This window comes from Cydia strobilella, chromosome Z, assembly GCF_947568885.1.
Source record: "Cydia strobilella chromosome Z, ilCydStro3.1, whole genome shotgun sequence".
In the NCBI taxonomy this organism is placed as follows: Eukaryota; Metazoa; Arthropoda; class Insecta; order Lepidoptera; family Tortricidae; genus Cydia; species Cydia strobilella.
In genome coordinates, this window is record NC_086068.1 from 54,716,842 (window position 1) to 54,740,273 (window position 23,432).

Consider the following 23,432-nt stretch of genomic DNA (forward strand, 5'->3'; position numbering starts at 1 on the left):
CCACCATCGATTATAGAATCGATTAAACGCGCATGATTATCTGTGCTAGGTAACTGTCACTAACGTCAGTTAAGTAGGATACACTGTCAAATCAAATGTCATTACAGTTTGTCTGGTTTGTCAGATTTGCTGCCGAATAACACTGCTATTTTTAATAAATATAATCTATTTCTAACTAAACCGCGTCGTAACAAGAATGTCTGATGAAACAAAAAAGCGAAAAATTTCCGATGCCGAACCCGGTATGTTTCCCAACACACCTAACCTACATTTCTATTTGTTTACGACGCTCATTAACTTTACATGAATTCCAGAGGCTTCGGCGCCGCCTGTGAAGATGCCTCACATCCAGTGTCCGTACTTGGACACCATAAACCGTCACGTACTGGATTTCGACTTCGAGAAGTTGTGTTCTGTGTCGTTGACTCGCATCAACGTGTACGCTTGCCTCATATGCGGGAAATATTTCCAGGTTAGTGAACAGTGGTGGACTCTGAAGAATCCCAGTATCTCATTCTATGTATCCGGCAGAGTATAGCAAAGAGGGGGCGAGACTAGGACTAAGAATTTTGTTTTGCTTTTCTATTTTTTAGTTTTCTTTTACCATTGTTAAGAAAACAGGAAAACAAACATATATTGTCATATACAATTTTTATCTAAAATCAGCCATTATGGAGATAGGTGTAACACAAATATGTATCTACTTTTTGTAAGATTTATTTATCGTATTTTTAGTATTTACATGTAAATCATAACTTAAATTTAGCATTCCGTAATTAGTTAACATCATACAATAAAAATAAGATGGTTTTGGTCACAGTTAACCTAACATGCCCCTCCTCGCTTTGCTAGTTGTCGCACCTATCAAGTGTCTGTGACTTATATTTTCTAATGCCTTTAAAAATTGTCGATTATTACCCCTCCTATCTTCATAATGGTGGATCTTAGAAAAAAAGGATTTTTTTATACTATTGAAATCATCCATTAATCAAATAAATGAATGGTTTATGGACGTAATAACATATTATAAAATAAATAAAAAAGCCTTTTATTTCTGGGATGAAACAATCTAAATTTTTCTAAATGTCTAATATCTAATGATCACTCCAGAACCCTCCTAAGAGGTATAGGCCTCTTCCAGAATCTGCCATTTTCTTCGGTCTTGGGCCTCCCATATCCAGTTGGCCCCCACTGTTTTAATTATGTCGTCCGACCATCGTGCCAATGGCCGTCTTCTCTTCCTCTTTCCGTCTGGACCTTTCCAGGCCGTTGTGTGAAAAGTCCACCTCTCGTCTTGGAGTCTGGCAACATGGCCAGCCCATCTCCATTTTTGTTTCTGGGCCTGGCTTAGTGCATCTATAAGCTTAGTTTTTTCTCGGATTATGGAATGTCTGATCTTGTAAATTTTTCTTATTTTAAGTATACTCCGTTCCATGCCCCTTTGGCATGAAACTATGGTCCTTTTGGCCTTTGAAGTGAATTTCCATGTTTGGCATGCATAGATCATTGTTGGGAGTATGCACATATCCATTACCTTCTTCTTAAGCTTGATAGGTAGGTCGCTTTTTAGGGTTTCTTTTAGACTCCAGTACTTATTCCAGGTGTTTTCAGTTCTTCTCTCAATTTCCTGTTCGTTTGCATTTGGGTTGAAGCTTACTTGTTTTCCCAGGTATAAGTATTGGTCGACATACTCTATATTTTCATTTTTTATAGTTATCTGATTTTTGTTGCTATTTGACATAACTTTAGTTTTGCTATAATTCATTTCAAGTCCAACTTTTTTGCTCTCTATGTTCAATGTGTTCATTATATATTCTAAGTCTTTACTACTTCTTGCAAACAGGGCCAGATCATCCGCAAATCTTAGATGTGTCAGGTTTTTTCCTCCAATATTTATGCCAAGTGATTTCCAATCTAGCTGTCTGAAAACTGATTCTAGCACGGCTATAAAAATTCTTGGGGATAGTGGGTCTCCCTGCCTTACCCCTCTCTTAATGGGAAATGATGGGCCAATTTTGTCAAGTTGTATTTTGCTGGTACTATTCATGTAAATCTTTTTAATTACTGCTATGTAGGTGTTGTGAACTTGTTGGTTTTCTAGTGTTTCCCAAATGGCTGAATGTAGTATGGTGTCAAAAGCCTTCTTGTAATCAATATAGGCTATATAAAGTGGTGTGTTGAATTCTTGGTGTTTTTCTATGATTTGTTCCAACGAGTGTATGTGGTCTACTGTTGAAAAACCCCGTCTGAAGCCCGCTTGTTCAAGTGGTATATTGTTATATTACTGTGTAGTGTTATATTACTTTGATATAAATTACTAGCAGTGAATACATCGGGTTAGTGTGCTCTTTGCTTTACATTTTACACTTTATTTTGAAGGCACTCTTAGTCAGGGAAAAGATTTATGAAACACACATTCAATTATGAGGCACTAATCTTTATCATTTCATTTAATTTTTCTGTGAAGGGAAGCATTGTGAGAAAACAAAATCCATTTGATATTTACCATTTAAGTACCTTTCTATCAAAGAAATCATTGTGAGGAAATGTAATATGCCTGTTTCATTGGGCTAGCATGGTGACTATAGCATAAACCCTCTTGTGTCAAGGACCTGACACTCTTTGATAGAGAAAGATAGTCTTATTGCGATTCCTATAAGAGGAAAGAAAAAATAGTGCCATGCTTTGTCTTCATTACCGACCGGGCATTTTTTCATGGTCGGGTTATGGCATCATAGCAAGGAGGCGATGGCAAAATACCGAAATTTATAAGAGTGAAAGGGTAAAAGGATTATGCTGCCATACATGAAACTGTCTTTCTCACACCGCTGGTTGCTCGGTTTCATGTCTATAACTACTTGTATATACTATGTCTATGCTCTTGTGTAGTGCAACATCTGTGAGTGTTGTAAATAAATTGGTGATTCTTGCAGGGAAGAGGCACCAATACTCATGCTTACACCCATTCTGTGGCTGACGGGCACCATGTGTTCCTCAACCTGCACACGCTCAAGTTCTACTGCTTGCCGGACAACTATGAGGTTATTGGTAAGTTAAAAACATGATAAGCAACTGCCTGTGTAACTGAAGGGTTCAAATCCCGGTAAGTGTGTTTATCAATATTTGTTTCTGAATTTTGGAGTTTTTTGTGCATTTACTTAATCCATCTCATAATAATTATCTATGTGAACATGTACCCTGGAAGGGTGTAGCAGCATTATCTATAATATTTTATTTATTTTTGTGTATATTCTCTTCAGAGGTTTCTAGGAAGTGTTGGTTAGTAAAACTCTGATAGAAAGGATAAGATTATTTTGAAAATTGAAGCTATAGAAAAATAATTAGTGTTTTACAATAAATTTACTGTAGACAATTCTATGAAATGCGCTTTAAATTAAAGAAGATAATAACATATGTAACAATTCACAGACTCATCGCTGAACGACATCAAGTATGTGCTGAACCCGGTGTTCACCCCGGAGCAGATCCAGCAGATGGACTCCAACACCAAGCAGTCGCGCGCCATCGACGGCACCATGTACATGCCGGGGATCGTGGGGCTCAACAACATCAAGGCTAACGATTACTGCAATGTTATCCTACAGGTAACACTCGTACCTGCTCAAAGTTTACTGGCGTTCGTAAACCTTACTGAAATGAGGTATCAACAACAAGCAGTCGCGCGCTCATGGCACAACAAATCAAAGCTAACGATTACTGCAATGTTATTCTAATCCTACGCAGAGTCAGACAACGCTACGGAGCCACACCGTTACGTCGTCGCCCAAATCCAATCTTTTGTTAATTTAATTTTTATGTGTAAGTATTGTTTTCTTTGTCTTCTGGTATTTTCTGTTATTTAATAGTTTCACAGTTCCTTGGTTTTAATCTAACGCTGTGTTACTTATTTAATCAACAAAATAAAATAAAATAATCCTACAGGTAATGTATTCCCGATTATTGACGCAGTAAAGCTGTGCCATGCAAAATTATTAGCTAAAGTTAAACTAATTGTTTAGTTTTACTCGCGCTCTCGTAGGTAACTAGGGCTCATAAATTATGACTCGGATCCGCCAGTACTTACCACCCAATACCCAAAAACTCTTTTTTGGTGTCTTAATTTTGCTTTTGCACTCGGAAAGTATCATTTGAAGGTGAAGTGAAGATGAAGACCGTAAAATGATCAACAGATTTTCATTAAAACGCTGTATCCTACCCTGCCCTTGTTTGGGTTTATTATTGTTATTGCCTTAAGATGAATGAAAATGAAGTTTTTTTAATTGGTACAGACAATTCGACAAATACTTATTTCCAGTGCCTCGCCCAAGTCCGGCCCCTTCGCAACTATTTCCTCCGCGAAGCAAACTACGCCAACGTGAAGCGACCGCCCGGTGACTCGCTCTTCCTGCTAGTGCAACGGTTCGGCGAACTGATACGCAAGCTGTGGAACCCGCGCGCGTTTAAAGCGCACGTATCGCCGCACGAGATGCTGCAGGCTGTTGTGCTGTGGTCAAAGAAGAGGTTCCAGTTCATTAAGCAAAGTGAGTAATTGTTGTTCGTGCAACAGTTCGGCGAACTTATACGCAAGCTGTGGAACCCGCGCGCGTTTAAAGCGTACGTATCGCCGCACGAGATGCTGCACGCTGTTGTGCTGTTCTTCAAAGAAGAGGTTGCACTTCATTAAGCAGAGTGATATTTACCAACATGTAACCATTATCATCATCTGAGTAGAAAAGTCCTAATTAGGATCTATTTCATTAGTAAAATAATATTAATACAGGCTAGGCGAAGGAATAAGAATTTAACGCGTGTTTAAAGTTAGATTTCTTAAGTGAGTAATGTCTGGACAGTTATGTAAACTTAAGCCTTATAAATGCATATTCGTTTCCAATTGAAAGCTTAGAGGAAAATTAGCATTAGGTAATCACTCTAAAATTTATTAAACGTGTTAATAATGCTGAATGAATTATTTTGCCTAGAAATTTTACTAAGCATATCATTTATTAAGTATGTGACTTGCGAAATACTGTAGATGTGTTTGCAACGTTGCGACTGATTGCTGCTATTGCTGCACCAACTACCACAATTTGACTAGCCTACCGTATGGCCACTTTTCAGAACTGTTTATTGTAAGATGCTATCGGCGAATATTTAAATTATGACATTCGAATTGGATCCTTTTTAATTATTATTTTTACTTCTTTATCAACTACAATAAATCTACTAATTGTCTTAACAAACACTATATATAATTTAACTTTTTATTTTATTTTTAATCCGTGATAAGACTGATGAGTAATTAAAAGTCAAAAGAGCTCATCAAAAGAGCGGACCAGACTGCGCGTCAAAAGTATCTACCGTTTTCTAATGGCTTAACAAAAAAGAGATATGTATTTATCTATATGTAAAACAAATAGACTGCAGCAGATACTTATGAACGCGAATTGTAGATAAATATGTCTCTATTTATTTATTTTGGTTTGGTTTGGTTTTTATTTTATTTATATTGGTTTGGTTGAAATTAAGGGTACCAAAGGGTAGAAAAAGGCTAAAGAGAGAGAGAGAAGAGAGATTGGTTTGGTGTGGGCTGTCAATGCCTTTTAGTTCGTAGCTACCGTTGGCGCTAGTTGCATATGCAGATGTAATGTTCAGCCAAGGTATGGTTGGACCGGCCCGATACAGTGTTATAAGTACGATGCTTGTTTATATAAATAATTTTAATTTAGTCGTTATGTTGTATCTTCTTGCTTTGTAACTTTTTCTTGTTTAACTATTTTCAATACTTACAAGGAGATTCCAAGCATAACTAAATTGTAAATTGTGAAATGTTTTAACCAAAAAAATAAACAATTTTCATTTTCATTTCACCGTATGTTATTTTATGTCTTTTTTCTTCTTGTCTGTTACCTTCCGAGATTCTTCTCACCTGACGGTCTCATCAGAAGATCAGCGCTGGAAGCTACCAGCAACATGCTGAGATGAGGCAATTTCGTGGCACTTTAATCTTATTCTAAGTTTTTTTTTATATTATGTAATATCTCGTTTGTTTGTGCTCTCGAATAAAATTTTATTCTATTCTATTTGGATAAGTATTTGAGGGTGACAGATACTTTTGGTACATTGTTTCATCCGCTACTATTGATGCTGACTCTACCACACATATTCTGTGTCCGTGTATAAGAGCCCTAGGCCTAATCTTACCCACTTATTTAATATCAACAAAACTGCATTTGTAAACATTTAAGAAACCGTTGGTGATATTTTCAGGTGATCCCGTGGACTTTCTCTCCTGGTTCCTCAACTCCCTGCACATGGCGCTCAACGGCACCAAGAAGGCGGACAGCTCCATTATATACAAGTCCTTCCTCGGCCACATGAGGATATACACGAGGTAAGTAGACCGGAGACACCTCGGACAGCCACTAAAACTTGTAATGTAGCGAGCCCTTGTCACATGGCGGTCAACGGCACCAAGAGCCATTCCTCGGCCACATCAGGATATACACGAGGTAAGTATGCCAAGGACACTTGTCAAATAGTTTGGTACACTATATATTTAGTATGGTGTACCGAACTATTTGGCCACTTTGAATACTCTGTGTATTTGACGCTGTACGTCATCTTTGTCTTTAAATAAGAATAAAGCCTTTTTGAATGACAATTAACAGTTTCCGACAAATACATACATATAGGTATCATAATAGGTTAAAGACGCTTAAATAGCAGAACTTAAGGCAATTCCTAACGTTTCATATGTGTGCGGTGGTCAATAAACGTTGGTTCAAATTTCGATTGTGCTAGCTGTATAAAGCAGAAAAAATCGTATCTACTCGAAAATATGCTAAAAGATGACCAAACATTCGATCTTGATCCTCATCATACACCTACGTCAGTGTAAGATAGCCCCAATAATTATCCAATGTTGACAGAAAACTCCCACCCCCTGACGCGGACGACGCAGCCCGGGTCGACCTGAACAGCGATGAGTACAAGGAGCTGATAACGGAGTCTCCGTTCCTGTACCTCACGTGCGACCTGCCGCCCACGCCGCTCTTCACCGACGAGTTCAGAGAGAATATTATTCCACAGGTCAGTGTGGGAAACTAAATACAGTTATACCCCGCTTTACGCGACCCAGTTAAGCCCGGTTCAGTATTTGTCTGACGTGTCGCGTTGTGTTGTGTCGTGACGCATATCGGTTTCATACATTTGATATGGTTGCGTGCACATTTGTCTGACGCAGAGTGTGCATCAAATGTGAACCGGGCTTAATGCGCGGTTTCGCTTTAACGCGAATTTAAAATTTCGCGCTAAAATGCCTCGCATTACGCGAATTGCTTATTTATAGTTCGGTAAGCCATTTCCGCCAGTGGAAAAGGGCGGCCAATTTTAAAAAATGTAGGCGCAAAGGCTTGATTTTCCATAGAAAATTTGAATTTCCCGCCTTTTCTACTCAATACAATAGTATAGTTTCGCCAGGGTATACTTAAAAATAAGCAGCCATTTTACTTGTCTTTGGTTGCGGAAATCCACGCTTTCTCTGACCATTCTGTTTGGGAAATTGAAGAGTAGGGGATTCCGTTTGGAAAATTGAAAATTGAAGAGGAGGGAAAATGGGGAGGGGGTTAAGATTAAGAATCACAAAATATTGTAGTAGTGACGCTTTTAGTACAGGCTCTTAATTAGATGAAACTATTCGAGCGAGAACATCTCCCATACTAACCACAGATAATGTTCTGGAGACCCTATGTGAAACCTTCAAAACTTATGTAGGAGTGTTTATGATGGACTCGAGTCCTTTTCAGTCGCACTTCAAAAAGAGTTGCGACAAAAACACTAAAGTTGAGGTTCTGCACTTAGAACCTCATTAAACTCGTGAGTTCTTCTAATATAGACTCATAAAATTTAAGAGTCCGCAGCAAGCTCGGTTCTCCATACAAACGTAGTTACGTTCTCATTTTAAAACAACTAGCTAGATCGCTCTGAAACTATGTAATTAGTTTTGTAGCTTCAGATACTATAGTTAAAAAAATACAGCGAATTTAAGATTATCATACAAAACTTGTTTTTGCTCTGTTTCGTTTGTTAGCTGGAGCTATATACACTAATTACAGGCATAGATATCTCATTAGAATCCAACACGTAGTTTTAAAATGAGAACGAAACTCCATTTGTGTGGTAAGATGTAATTCAGCCGAACTTGCTGTGGACTCTTTAAGCTCTGGTCGTAATTTTACCACCAAAATGATAATACCACATAAGACAATATTGTAATTTTCTAATACTTGACCCAGGTGAACCTCTACCAACTACTCTCCAAATTCAACGGGCAAACGTCCAAAGAATACAAGACGTACAAGGAGAACTTCCTGAAGCGGTTCGAGATCACGCAGCTGCCGCCCTACCTCATACTGTACATCAAGCGGTTCACCAAGAACACGTTCTTTGTGGAGAAGAACCCTACCGTTGTCAACTTTCCTGTCAAGTAAATATGCATTAATTACCTATGTAAATTTTGTACTAAGCTTTAGTTCGTTTTTTTTAGCATTAGAAAAAATGTCTTTAGAAATCTTGACTTGTCTTTTTATTGAAAAACGCTTTAAGAAATTAGTTTATATTACTTATGAAAGCAAAATAATGTAAACGATCGATTTATAATTATAACATATTTGCTGTGACTTATTTTTCAAAAGTTATTTTTAATAAAAAGACACGTCAAGATTGCTTACCTTCTTTCTAATGCTAAAAAAACGAACTATAGTCTACTGTATCCTCTTTAAGACCCACGAGTTATTTTTAAGTTTTAAACTGGGGATCTTCTTTTATTTCATTACAGTTAAAAATTCGATCTTGTCCTTTTAAAAGGAACGCGAAAAGAGGATAGTTCAGGGACACCGGCCCCCGCCAACTGTTATTGTGTGTAAGCTAGTATACTAGTATATGGCCGTTTTATATGTATAATAAAAAAAATATATTAAAATTTTGCCCTTAATAGAAAGTAGTTATATTTAATGTAAACCACATGTAAACAAACTGTCACGCGAGTATAATTTTGTATTTGCCACAGGAACGTAGACTTCGGTGACATCCTCACGCCAGAGGTCAAAGCGAAGCACAACGGACGGACGACATACGAGCTGGTCGGGAACATCGTGCACGACGGGGCGCCCGAGAAGGGCACCTACCGCGCGCACGTGCTGCACAAACCCACGCAGCAATGGTACGTCACTAGTCTCTCTCTCTCTCTGTAGCCCTTTTCTACCCTTCGGGTGTAGGCCTTCATTTTGCGCCATTCGTCACGGTTCTGTGCGACCTGGAGCCAGAGATGGGCATTAATCGATTAATCTTTTAGTTAACTAATCAATCGATTAAAAATATCAATCGTTATTTTTTAATCGCGATTAATTTAGTTGCGATTAAATTAGTTGTGAGAATGTTCGACTAACAACTAAACTAGTTTTAGTTTCAATCGACTAAATTTCACGATTAAATCTATATTAAAACTACGTAGTCGCCCGTTTTTGCATTTTTTATCTTGCAATATGTAATTACAAGTACGTATGTATGTAACATACGCAGGTACTCGTATGTTGTAACTATGTTAGTTTGGGTAGAATTTTGCGACTTATTTTGAAGCAGATATCTTCATCCGATTGAGCTAAAATTATGTATACACGTTTAATTTGAAATGTTTGAACGACAATGCAAATAATGCCATAATATTATTATAACGATATATTGGTAATAACGACAAATAGCGAAAAACTGCATTGTTTACAAATCGCAAACAATAAAGTAGGTTGGTGCATTATTAATACTTTGAATTATACGATACTGAGTAAATCTTAGACATAGAAACTATCAATATTTTGCTGTCTCTGACAATAGTAAAACTCTTTTTAGTGTCACGCGGTGACAAAACAATGGGATAATCCTACTTACCTGGAACTGGAAGTTGTTTGTTGCATTTTGGTGCAAGTGCCGACGCATCTTCTAAAAATAACACGTTCTATTGAATGACACATCTGCATGTTGTTTATTGTCTACGCGGTCTATTTTGTTTTCAACGTGTGGTCATTAAACTTACTTACTTTAGTAGCAAAATAATAGTGAGAACAGATCTCACTCCTTAGAAACGGTCAAAATATTGTAAGTAATACATGACTATTTTATTTTTAAACATCCGTTAAGATGTCCTAATCAGTCTGTCAACATAGCCATACCGAGGTATTCTATTCAATTTGCTTCTAACATTAGTCGCGAGAAAATAGTCTAACTAATTAGTCGATTACAAAATTTAGTTGTCCGAAATCAATCAATTAATCAATCAATCAATTAGTTGCACTCTATACAACTAAGATTGATCAATCGTCGTTTTCAATCGTCAGTCGCAATTAATTCTTGTAATCTTAATCGTTAGTCGATTACATTTTGCCCATCTCTGCCTGGAGCCACTTCTTCCCCGCAGTCCTCTTGAATCCCAACGCATCTGGGGTCTACTTTGAGGACGCTCTTCGCCACATAGTCGCCACTCGAGTAATCGTTTACTCCACGAATCGGTCTTTCGTCCTATGTGACCAGCCCATTCCCACTTCAAACTGGTTACGCGTTTTACAACATCAGTGACCTTGCTCTCTTGTCTCAGCCACTCATTCGTTTTACGGTTTCCCAGTGTGATCCCCACCAGTTTTCTCCCCAACGCCCGCTGGAAAACCCAGGTTTCAGCTCCATAACGTCACTAGTAACAGTTCTTATAGTAACACACTAAACTGGACTGTACTGACCATTGGTAGACTTTAACTGCCGAGAACTGGCCAGTAACTTCATAGAGAAATAAATAAGCTGAAGGTGAAGCACAAAGGACGGATGCATAGGGCAGTCTTCTTCATCTTTCGTGTAGTTTCCCTTACAACGGTGCTGACTGCCCGGGTTGTCAGGTCCCTTAGAACCCACCACCACCTGTCCAATATCTTGGTCCAATGTGCATTGCATCTAACTCTCACTAAGAAAAATGTGAGAGGCAAATACACATTGGACAGAAAACCACCCTTAGGTCACTAAGATAGTTGTATAGCTATTACCACTGACGTACAGTAAAAAAACAGTTATTTGTTTTAACCTCTAAGTTGTTGTTTAACCTCTCGTGCTAATATTGATACCCGAGCAAGCGAAAGATTCTTGTAAAAATCTTGAGTGATGCGAGGGTTACAAATTTTTTGCCACCGAGCGAAACACATCTTTCACCACACCAACACTAGGAAAATACAAACTGTAAAATATCAAACAAAATGAAAGCAAATCGATTTAAAATGAATGTTATTAAGTATTTATCATTCAAAATCATAATTTAACCTTTTGACCGCCAAAGACGGTAAATCACGTCGTCAACATTTTGTGCCACTCACGCCGCCGACGTCATTTGCCGTCCAAACTTAATTTATCAAAGACTCTTTAATAAATAACTATATTTCTTTGTTTGTATTTGCATTATTTTATTTTGCCCTTCTACTTTATTGTATAACTTTATTACAATTCAACTATGAATAGAAGGTTAAAAAAAAACAACATTATGTTATAATACGACTTACCCAGTAAATAGCATAGCTAGCCACGCCAAAAACGGCACTTGACGTCGCCTAGTGATGTGACCGAGTCATGGAGGAATAATATTATTATATGAAAGTAACAATCTCCTAATAGAAATCGTTTCGCGCAGTTCCGACAAACACGCTAGCGCCATCAATAATAGATATGGCTTAATCCCATACATTTTGTAATAGGAGTTGTTTTTGCTAAAATAACTGCTATTTGTGCTGTTACGGTACTTGTTTTCGTGCTTAATTTAAACAACTTGGTTTGAAAGACGGTACTGACCTTTTGTGATAATGTAACCCCTTATGCATTTATTTTATTGTAACGATACTGCAGTTTGCTAATTAGTAGGTAATAATAATCGACAACGGGTTTGCACATCTCTGAGTAACGCGCGCTTATCAGTGTTCCGTGCGCCCATGACGGCACTTCACGTCCGATGCCTGACGTCACCACCAAGTAGTGATGTGGCATTATTGAGAGATTTGAGTGGAAGTTACAAGTACATTTTGATATTTAAATACGTTATTTAAAGGTTTTTAGTAGAGCTAAAAGCCAGAATTATCTAATATTATATTGTAAAACACCTGTGTAGTGGTTTTTCTAATCTAAGTATGTCAAAAACGAAATCAGTGAAACTATCGATATCCTGTTTTGTAATCACTATTGTTCTCTAAGGTTTTATTTTGCTTCATTGCGGTGTCACGTCGAGTTACGTCAATGCTTGGCGTTCAAAAGGTTAAACGTCAATTCTACCAGCAAACAAGAAAATAACAGAAAGTTAGCATTCGATTACTTTGCCTTCTTATCAGTTTTTGATCAATCAAGAGAGCCTTTACCAGCTGGTGGTGAAAATTAAGTTTTCTTTAGCTATTACCCATTGAAACTAGACAGTCGTGACTTTATGATGTATTATTCTGACTCGATAAGCACGTTTTTTGCGACGGTAGGTGTTGTTTGTGAGGAGACGATTATCCTCCAAGTAGTGGTACAGCATCAGATCAAAATTACTATGTTCTCGCAATGTTTTCGTTTATTTACTTACGAAAAATGTCAAAATGATGACTAAATATTCGGTGAGAATCCTTATCATTCATAGACAGACAAGAGGTTAACGTAATCCATGTTTCAGGTACGAGATGCAAGACCTCCACGTGACAAGCATCCTGCCGCAGATGATCACGCTCACCGAAGCCTACATTCAGATATACGAGCTCAACCAAGACCCCAAACCTTAGGCTAAGCAATAAAACCATCAGTAAAATATTATCTTTATTTAATGCATATACAAATTAACAAACTGCGGACCTCGTTATGACCCTTACGCTTACACAATATTGTGAATACCTAATGTTCCATTTAAATAATATAATAATCCATTAATCATTTCACAAAATATATTACATTCAGTTTTTGCTACATTAGACAGTTTGGGAAATGTTGTGTATAACAATAATTGGAAAGCTTGGCTTTGGCAGAGGTACGCAACACGTCAGGGTACTAAAGTTTAGACTACACGTTTTTGTTCACGATAGACGACTCATTACGTCAGATTTCCATTTAATACGATTCTTATTAGGATACAAAGTATCTACACCTCATTTAGGTTCGATTCCGGAATGTGGTAGAGCCATTACCTCATGGCCCAAAGGAATTAGAATCTTCATATAACAATAAAAGTAGGATTTCTTGTGTTTCGACAATTTTTCGACAGAACTTGAATTTCTTTAACAAACATGCATGTTGGGCGCTCTGAGGATAACTCCGGTCAATTATTTATTTTGCTGCAGTATCTTTAATGTTGTTACATTAGATATGGCAATATTTAAACATATCCATTGAAACACAATTCATTGAATTGTTTGTTAAACAAATTCAAGTCATGTCGAAAAATTTACGAATACATAGATTTTTATTGGTATTAATACAATAATTACTTACAAAATGATTATAAAATTAAAATTAAGTTCACGTCAATATTTTTAAAATACACTAACTATAAATTAATAAATCCATATTTCAAGAAATCCTACTTTTTTTGTTAAATGATAGGTTCTTATTCCTAACATGTTAACTAATGTTGTAACATTGAATAATAATATATCATAAATAAGAACTTTAAACAGAAAATCAAGACGCTGCAATCTTCAGCAACTGCTATATGTACATAATAATAATTCAATAATTCATAATTATACATAATAATTCAATAATTCATAATTATACACAATAATTCATAATTATACATAATAATTCGTAATTATACATAATAATTCAAACTATAGTCTGTTTTAAGATAATTCAACGGCGCTGCAAACATAACACTTGCTTCCTTCGTTCATGCGCTACAATATGATTAAAGTTTGTATACCCTTTGTGTTGCGTACCCGAGGTGTGATACTAACCAGCAGTTACTAGATATATAATTATATACCCTTTAAAATACTAATTTTATTCATAAACGCTCATCAATACTATTTCAGACACGATTATTTTGGCCCAAGGCTCCTCCTGACTTGGCAGTAAGGGATCGGTGCGACAATATTATTGCTACCTCATTAATTGGCAGTGATGCGCTCCGTTCTGTAGCCACCGCGCCAATCAGGAAAAAACCGGCCAAGTGCGAGTCGGACTCGCGCACGAAGGGTTCCGTACCATTACGCAAAAAACGCCAAAAAATCACGTTTGTTGTATGGGAGAGGTCACGTTTTTACCATTTGGGTACGGAACCCTAAAATACCGCGTATTAGTGATACTGTACCGATAAGTCAGGAAGAGCCTTAACCATTGAGATTTGAGTGTTTGTTAGAAGCAGTTTTATGAATAGAATTTATTTATACACGATGTTTTTTTAACTCCGTAACTTCGGGGTATGACTGACATGTAAGGAAACTGAATGGCATAGTTTTTTTTTTTTCATCAAAAAATAATTAATATCGTTATTGTAATACGGACATTATGTTTAAATAAACCAAACAATTGAAAACTATGACATATCAATGACATTTCGAATATCGATCGTCCCAGATAGTACTTGCGTTTAGTAGCTAAACACGAATCAATATGTAAACAGGCCCTAAAGCAAGTGTACGCGCTCGTAGGGGCCTTATCAGATAAAAATAAATCATTGGTTATCTCCAAAATGGAGTTAATTAGAATACGGATGGCCAAGAGAGTATCACGGTAATTTTTAAATTGAAAAATATAAGCAAATCAGGAAGAAATATTGTTAACGTAAATACAAACCAAACTGATGCTTATGTAACTCGTTCCGGCAGGACAGTGATGCCTCCCAATAGATGGGGCAATTGGAGTACATAACTGGAATTCAAGTCTGCCTGCCTGTTGGATACCTGTAGGTATTTGCCTACCTAATAATGTATGTTGTTAAAATCAGTAAAATGGAATGCACAAATCTCCTAAGAATGGTTTAGTTTAGTTCATTAAATTTGATTTTTATTTAGGTATTGCAGGCATTGTATGTAAAAATAAATAAATGTAACGTTTTAATTTATAATATATATTAATATTATAAATTAAAACGCATCCAAATAATATTGTATAAATAAAACAGATACGTTAGTAAGTTAACAATATATGTAAAATTAGTAAAATATAAATAAGATATGTCCTGCATAAACAAGTATATATTTACCTTAATATAAAACATAAAAAAATGTATATCTAAATGCAATAAATACTTGTTTTGTTATAATTCTAAAAATATAATAATGTATTCAATATATATAAAAAAAACAAATAAAATTGTATAGGTCCTTTAAAATCTATGTAGAAGCATAGGTTTGTTTAAAGTTCTATTACTAGAATAAAATAAGATAATGCATTCTTGTTTTAGGTATATCCTAGTACTTATTTCTTATTTTTGTTTTTAAGAAGGAAGATGTGTCGGTATAGTTAAGAATCAAATCCCCATCTTCACTGTATTAATAGTTTTCTTCCTGATTTGTGGATATTTTGTAAATTAAAAATTGCAGTGATACGCTCTTGGCCGACAGCGGCCGGCCTGTCAGTCAAATATGGTCACGTTTTTTCTTATTTGTGGTCTGGCCCTTTCACACTCATGGGATGTTCATATACGAGATGGCTTCCCTTTCCTACACTTCAACTGTCTTTATGCGTAAGCATAAAAATTACAGGTCTGTGCTTTAAGCTCAGGAATACACCCTTAAAATTAACGGACTAAAAAAACAGTGAATTTAGTAAAGCCTGCCAAGTAGTATCACCCTGCGCAAGCCTAAGCCATTAATGCCCCTCGCCCTTTTTGCCGGCGACGCGCTTGAATTCGCCCATGTTGGTGGTGGCGACGGGCGTGCCGTAGAACGCCAGGTGGTCGATCTGCGTGACTTCGCCGCCCGACTGGTTGTCTTTAATGAACAGCTGGATGTTCTGGACGCTTTGGAACTTTACGAACTTGAGGGGGACCGGGTTGCCTTCTACGTCGTTTGGAGCGAGCCTGCGAAGTGGAAATGTAAGGTTAATGTAAGTATTGCGAGTTAGATCGGCATAGTCAATCATATTGACAAATATATATTTTGATGAGATTAGGTTTATATAGTCAGTAGGTATGTAATATTGTAACTAAGAGACAACTGTAGACAAAATCATGATTGTAAGCGCTAGCAACATGCATAAATCCCTGGGTTTGACTTTAGTTCTAATTTCATAGTGATAGCCATGATTTCATGAAATAGTTATTTACGATACAAGTGCGGAAAAGAGAAAATTCGAAACGAGTGGCGATAAATTAAAACACGACCGCAGGGACTGTTTTAAATTGACACGAGTTTCGAATTACCTATTCGCACGTGTATCTTACAACGTTTTACAGTACATATGGCCCTTTAAACTTTCGAGATATGCACGAAAAGTGCTCTTTACGCACTAGTGCGAGAAAGTAGCACCATATGTACTGTAAAATAATTTCAAGATTCCTTGTCTTAGCCTGTCATATACAGGGTGGCTAAAAAATAAGTGCATTCCAGTTGCCAGGGAGGTTTTAGGATTATACTTAGCAACTTTTACTATGGTACAAACCACGAAATCGCGAAAAAAAATTTACCCTCCCATGAATAGAAAAAGCCACATTATTTTTCGCGATTTTGGGGTTGGTCCCATAGTAAAAGTTGCTCAGTATAATCCCAAAACCTCCCTGGCAACGGGAATGCACTTATTTTGTAGCCACAGTGTATATATTAAACTGATCGTGAGAGTACGGAGTTACGGACCCACGTTCCGGGATACGATACGTAAAAGTTTGTATAGACATTTCACGAAGAACGGAATGTTAACTTAAAAATTATACATTTTAAATACGGGTATAAGCATTTGTTTAGTATGTATTAGTTTAGAATACATTCATCGAAGATCTAATAAAGAGAAACATCAACATCGTATTCAGTGCATTTCAATTAGTTTATTGCTATTTAATATATGCGCGTTCAATAACAGCTTACATGACTTATCGATCGTTTAAGACGCGTAAACTAGGCTAGACCAAATAGCAACGCAGCGTTACTATTATATGAGGACTCTATTTCTGAACCAGATCAATAAGCTTTGGGGACAATACTATTTTCATCCATCAACATTAAAAGAAACAGACGCACGTATATCAAGCAATGCAAAACAGGCATACGTTCAGAAAGTGTTAAACACGCCTTATTTTAGCTCTTAAATTTGGGCATACCTATTTTATACATATTTTTAGGTCCCTTCAATTTTAACATTACGTAAGAACAATCATAGCATCGATATCTCGTTTTGGAATCTACGATTTATTTATTTATTTAAACTTTATTGCACAAAATATATACAACAATGTACAAATGCGTTATGCGTGTTATCTTTTGTTTTATTGCCGTGGCTTTAGTTCACGGTTACGATTCTCAATCTGACGTCCAAAAGGTTAAGCAAAAATATGAAGTGTACGAGTGTTCGTACTCATTTGAACATGTCCAACAGCGTAGCTAACTCGAATTACTCACTCCAAGTCCTGCACGGAGGTGTTCCCGGAGGCCTGGTCGAAGTCCAGCGTGCGCGGCTGGTTGATGAACAGCTTCACGGACTTGGGGCCCTTGTCGGCGGGGCCCTTGATCTTCACAGAGTGCAGCTTCACCAGCTGAAACAACACATTAAGCTATTATTTAAACCCGAAAGATAAGAATTAGAGACACAAAAACCCACTAATTTGATGCATTCCAAACCTACCGATTTTCGCCGATATAAGTTACATAAATCTCCAGAATGCAAACTTTCGGAAACAGAAGAGATAACGTATGATTTTTTGTGTGCGTTTGTCTATGACGCATAATTCCCATAAACCTTATCAGGTGTATTAAAACTAGAAATCGAAAGCTGAAAATGCAAGACAGCTTGTCAATCAACCAGGACTACCAGGCCCGTATTTCACCACGGTGACAGGTGCGACAATTGTCGACATCACTGTTGCTGACGTCGCAGGCCTCCGTGGGCTACGGTTACCGCTTACCATCGGGCGGGCTGTATTCCTGTTTGCCACCATAATTGTATTATTTACAAAAAACTTTATTATATCGGCAAATAACAGGTAAGTTTATTACGATGATGATGACAATTGTCACAAGATTAAAAGAATTTTCGGTAATTCTTGACAGGAAATGAGTTCTGTGTCGGAATTTCGTGACAATTGTCATTAACTTCGCAAAATAAGTACTTATTTATTGGCGATATAATGGAGTTTTTTTTATTTAAAATGTTGGTGGCAAATAAGCACATCCGCCCGTCCGATGGTAAGCGGTTACCGTAGCCTATGGAGGCCCGTAACGTCAGTAACAATGATGTCGACATTTGTCGCACCTGTCACCGTGGTGAAATAGGGGCCAGGAGTTACGTAAGTGCTCTTGGAATCACTAATATCTGTCAATAAACGATAATTATGTGTGGTACCTACTAGAGTTAGACCAAGACAAGTCTGCAACGATTTTGATAGCACACGCAGTGCAAGTGTTATCTTATAACTCATAATTTCATAGAAGTTTGAAGTTTAGAATAACACTTTTACTGCGTGTGCTATCAAAATCGTTGCAGACTTATCTTGGTCTAACTCTAGTAGATTTCACTTCAAAGCAGCATTTATACCCATCGAAATTATTAAAACATTCGCTCTGAATTTCAACAACAAAATTATTTAATTCCATCTAAAATCGACCTTTATTTGGTTGATGCATCATCTCATCGCAGTCGCTGGCGAGGTATCAGGGCGTGAATCAAAAGTTGGTTGTAATCTGTCTTAGGTCCGTCAAATATCTTTACCTGGTTGTGCTATGTTAACGATCGCAGTTGCTGGCGAGGTAACCACCGCCGCTGGTAGTGATGGGCGAGCGGAAAGTTTCCTTTATGGGAAACTTTCGGTAACGTAATTTACTGAGAATATTTCCGCTATATTCTCCTGACGTGAAAAATAGGGAAATTTACGTTTTTTGATGATTATATTGCACTTTTCTTAGTGAGTAGAGCTGTCAAAAGAGACACTTAGTAATATTACAAATGGAAAATATAATACATAAGGGTTTCTAAGTTAGGGATATTTTGAAAATTTAATTTTAATAGAAAAATTTACGTACATAAATTTGCGCCCCATCATTGAATAGGGTTTTAAAAATGATATCAAGGTATTTGAGATCATTTCCTGCTTAAATAAATACTTTGGGAGATAATCTAACCGAAAGTCTTAAGAGATTATGAACCTGAGTCAACAGTTTCCTAGAATTTTTCATTATTTTTCTAGCTAAACTTTATTTGTTTTGCTGTCTTATGTTTTTATACAATTTAAGAATCTTAAAAAAATCAAAGGAAACGTGTGTACAAGAAGAGCGTATGTTCTAAAGAAACTTACGGCAGTTATGCCCCTTTGACGGTACCACTATTGTACCAAAAAAAAGTTAGTAGGTAACTAGGGATATCATGTGACCTCAACAATGAACTTTCGAAGAAATCAGTCTCATCGAGGGGACTAATTGATGCGTTCACATGCAGTTATAATTTGATTTAACAAACCTAGCACTTAAATATATGCCAATCACTAAAATGCATTTTTTTACCTTTTTTTGCGACAAACAACATACAGAAATGTTATTTATACACCATATTAAAAAAAAAAAAACATAAATTACCAAGGAAATTTCATTGCAATTTATGAGAATTTTACGGTAATTTATGGAAATTTACGAATAATTCATGAAATTCAAGTGAAATGAGACTGGTTTTAACGATAGGATAAAGACCTTGTATTTCTAAAATATTTCATCATAAGAAAAAATGTAGTTTCTATATAAAAAACACGCGCTTTTAGATAAATTGCCAGTTTTGGAAATGTTTCCGTAACATTACTTAGAATATTCTCTCAATCGGAAATATTCTCGGCATCTTCCCATCACTAGCCGCTGGTTAAGACCAAAGGTATGATCACTTGACTAGACACTTCAGTCCAACTAATATCTTTACCTGGTTGAATGCGATGTTGATAATGAGCTGCTCATCGCAGTCGCTCGCGAGGTAGCCTCCGCCGCTGGTCAGGGCATGTGCCAGAGGGTGCTCGTCGGCCTCGTTCAGGCACTCGCATTCACTCTTGGTGATGAAAGTTCCGAGGTCCATCTGCAATGTTTTAGTTAATAAGTACTGGTAAACCAATTCCCTGTGCCTCAATCAGGATTCGAAAGGATAATTATCAATGATAGTTATCTTGATAATTACCGTGATTTTATGCCTGATAATTATCGATTTGATAATAATCTAAAATTTACGAAATCTAATTAGATTGTTACATGATGATTATGTTATATTTCAATGGTTAATAAAAAAACTAATCAATATTAGGTCAGTTTTTATTTGTACATAGCAAAAAAGGCCCCAATCATATTTTTTTACTATCAAAGAATTCAAAGAAAATAAAGCACCATCCATACCTGGGATAATTATCAAAGACTATAATTATCTGGATAATTGCGAACCCTGGTCGCGCCCTGTACACGATTGGTGTGGTGTTCAAAGAATAAAAAGAAACAGTAACTTACATGGCCGGCAACGGCATTGTCCTCATCTCCAGCATCGTCAGAACCATAGTAGTGTCTCACTTTGCTCTCCAAAGTTGCCGGGTCAGCTCCCTGTAGCCGGTCAATCTTTGTCTGAAACATAATTAAAAAAACACAACCATAACTTTATACTCTAGCCGCGTGTGTCAGAACTTGCCAAGGCAAATGAAATTCTCTAGTCTAACTAAAGATTCAATTTTTTTTTAACAGCAAAAAAAAACACGTTTGTTGTATGGGAGCCCCACTTAAATATTTATTTTATTCTTGATTTTAGTATTTGTTGTTATAGCGGCAACAGAAATACATCATCTCTGAAAATTTCAACTGTCTAGCTGACAGCTAGTGACAGATGTCCAGTACAGACAGCACTCTTAGTAATAGGATCCCGTTTTACGGAACCCTAAAAAGGGACACCAAGCCCTCTGGCGGGCTAGAGGTTATGAGACAGTACACCAACATGACAAAGCTTGCCAAGGACTGTGACAACTGGAGCAAGATAGCGGAGGAGACTAAGACCCTTAAAGGGTTGTAGTGCCATTAGAAGTAAAAGGAGACCGAAGTGAGTTAAAGCAGAGGTAAATTGAATCAACATCAATTTTGTAGTATTTATAATCGCCTTGAGGCAAGGACGGATATAGAGGGACCAGTGGATGGTGGGACGAAGCTAAACATCGTTTTTTCCAGCTTGACAACAGTTATAATTATATAGATGTCTCCAAATTGACATTGTTTCAACCTACCTCTGTTTTAATTCATCTCAGTCTTCCCTACACATAACATGAAATGAATATTCTCATGTTTTGCAATGAGACTTATAAATTTTGTACGATAGCTCAAGATGCAAATAGCAATATCTGGGAAAATAAATGAAGAAATTTGTTGTTTTACAAATAAAAATGTTGTTCCCTTACTATACTGATTCACAAAACAAATATTTCACTGTATAACATGGGGCGGTGCAGACTGTATGGAGGCAGAGGAGACGCCCCTACACATCCTCACAGAGTGCCCCTGCCTAATGCGCACTCGTGACTTGATCATGGGTGGACATATATTGCGCCCGGAGGAGTTAAAGTCTCTCGAAACCAAAAAAATCCTGCAGCTGTTTGAAGTTGCAGGTTTGGATCGAGAGTTGTAGTAGGTGGCGATCACAATAGATCAGAGATGGTCGCAGTGATACATAGGCTCTGGAGCCTTACATAGCCCCTAGAAAAAGAAGAAGAAGAAGAACATTCGCAAGGCATCTACAGAATTTGACACTATCCTACATGTTTTCCAAAAAAATAAGGCAAAATTAATTAGGCCCAGTAATTTTTTTCATTTTAAGTGTGAGACTTCATCACGGGTTTATACCACAATTTTGTGGATTCCATGATGATCTTCATGTATTAGCTTATGTACTTTTTAGCATTGTCGCAAAGTGGGACAATTAATTTCAAATAAGACTGAAATCCAATTACCTCAGCTTCTGCTTTAAGACAACAGTTTTATGGGCGATTTGTCAGTTTAAAAAAATTAATAAATTACTTTAAGACACACTTACTCTGTTTCTGTAAAAAACAAAAGTAGGCATAGCGCTGATGCCTTGCGCGGCCGCCGTCTCCGCACAGCGATCTACGTCCACCTTTAGGAACACCGCCCTAGGGAACTTCGCTGGCAGTTGCTCAAAGAAAGGCGCGATCCTCTGGCATGGAGGACACCTATAACAATTAAAACTTGTTACTAACACCGTACCTTAACCACGATGACTCCGTAGTTTTGAAACTTCTAGGTTACAACTCACCAAGTCGCCGTGAAGTCTACGACAACCAGTTTTGTGCCGGCGTTGGCCATTTCGTGTTGGAAATGACCCTCATTCTCAATTACTGTGGCTAAACCCATAATTTGTATAAATATTTAATATAATAAGCAAACGCCCGACTTCGAACGACAACAATCAGGGAATGATACTTCAAAATGGTTGACAGACGCCATGCTCGTGTTACCAGTAAAGGCAGTTAATGTATGTCGTGTCATTTTAACGATGTTGTCAGGTATCATATTCTATAGACATAGACAATTTTTGCAAATCGATAGTAGTATGATAGTAGGGTATTTGACTATAGTTTGTCAAAAGACGGTCTCATTTCAAACAGACAGAGAGACTCATACTATCTTTGTCTTACACTAGTACTAGCACCCAAAAGAAAAGGATGAGTATAGTTTTTTTGTTCTTATTTACTGCCAATTTGGTTTGACCAACTATACTAGTCAAATAAGATTCTTTTTTCAAATTAACTGCTGTTTACGTTTCTCTATTAATCTTATGGTGGTTATCTAAAGGGCCCTCCACACTCGTGCGCGAATCGCGGCGCGAAGCCGCGAACGCGAGTGTGGAGTCTAGTTCGCTAATCAGCGAAATCTACTCCAGACTCGCGTTCGCGGCTTCGCGCCGCGTAGTCTGGAGCGCCCTTTACGCTCAGTTTGGGGGCAAGTGATGGGGCAGTTTATATTTTAAAGAAAAAGGGTTTATATTTTAAAGAAAAAGTACTATTTATTTCTTCACAAAATTATAAATAAAAACAAACTGCTCGTAGTGCTTGTTATTATTAACAAAACGGGACTTAATCGTGTACTAAATAATTAATACTTACCCCCGACGTTATACATACTAAGCGCCTACCTAATGTCATCTCTGTACTATTGAATAAATTGTCGCCCTCCTATCCGAACAAATAAATGCAACGAATGAGTTATCTCAAGAGCATTCAC

General features: G+C 37.1%; 2 protein-coding genes across 2 annotated transcripts; one reads left to right on the plus strand and one right to left on the minus strand.

Annotated features, from left to right (window-relative positions):
* The first annotated feature begins 99 nt into the window (after positions 1-99).
* On the plus strand, positions 100-12,859 carry LOC134755168 (ubiquitin carboxyl-terminal hydrolase 39). The gene is made up of 10 exons (XM_063691672.1): positions 100-242; positions 315-472; positions 2,934-3,048; positions 3,430-3,605; positions 4,316-4,541; positions 6,268-6,391; positions 6,930-7,089; positions 8,295-8,485; positions 9,068-9,220; positions 12,725-12,859. The coding sequence occupies exons 1-10, from the start codon at positions 197-199 to the stop codon at positions 12,828-12,830; spliced, it is 1,455 nt and encodes a 484-aa protein (XP_063547742.1). The 5' UTR covers positions 100-196; the 3' UTR covers positions 12,831-12,859.
* Positions 12,852-22,645, minus strand: LOC134755187 (thioredoxin-like protein 1). Its single transcript, XM_063691698.1, has 6 exons — positions 22,465-22,645; positions 22,225-22,381; positions 20,664-20,774; positions 20,095-20,244; positions 17,598-17,731; positions 12,852-16,066 (listed from the first exon to the last, which is right to left on the minus strand). Exons 1-6 carry the CDS (start codon positions 22,560-22,562, stop codon positions 15,856-15,858), a joined length of 861 nt encoding a protein of 286 aa, XP_063547768.1. The 5' UTR covers positions 22,563-22,645; the 3' UTR covers positions 12,852-15,855.
* Positions 22,646-23,432: the final 787 nt, after the last annotated feature.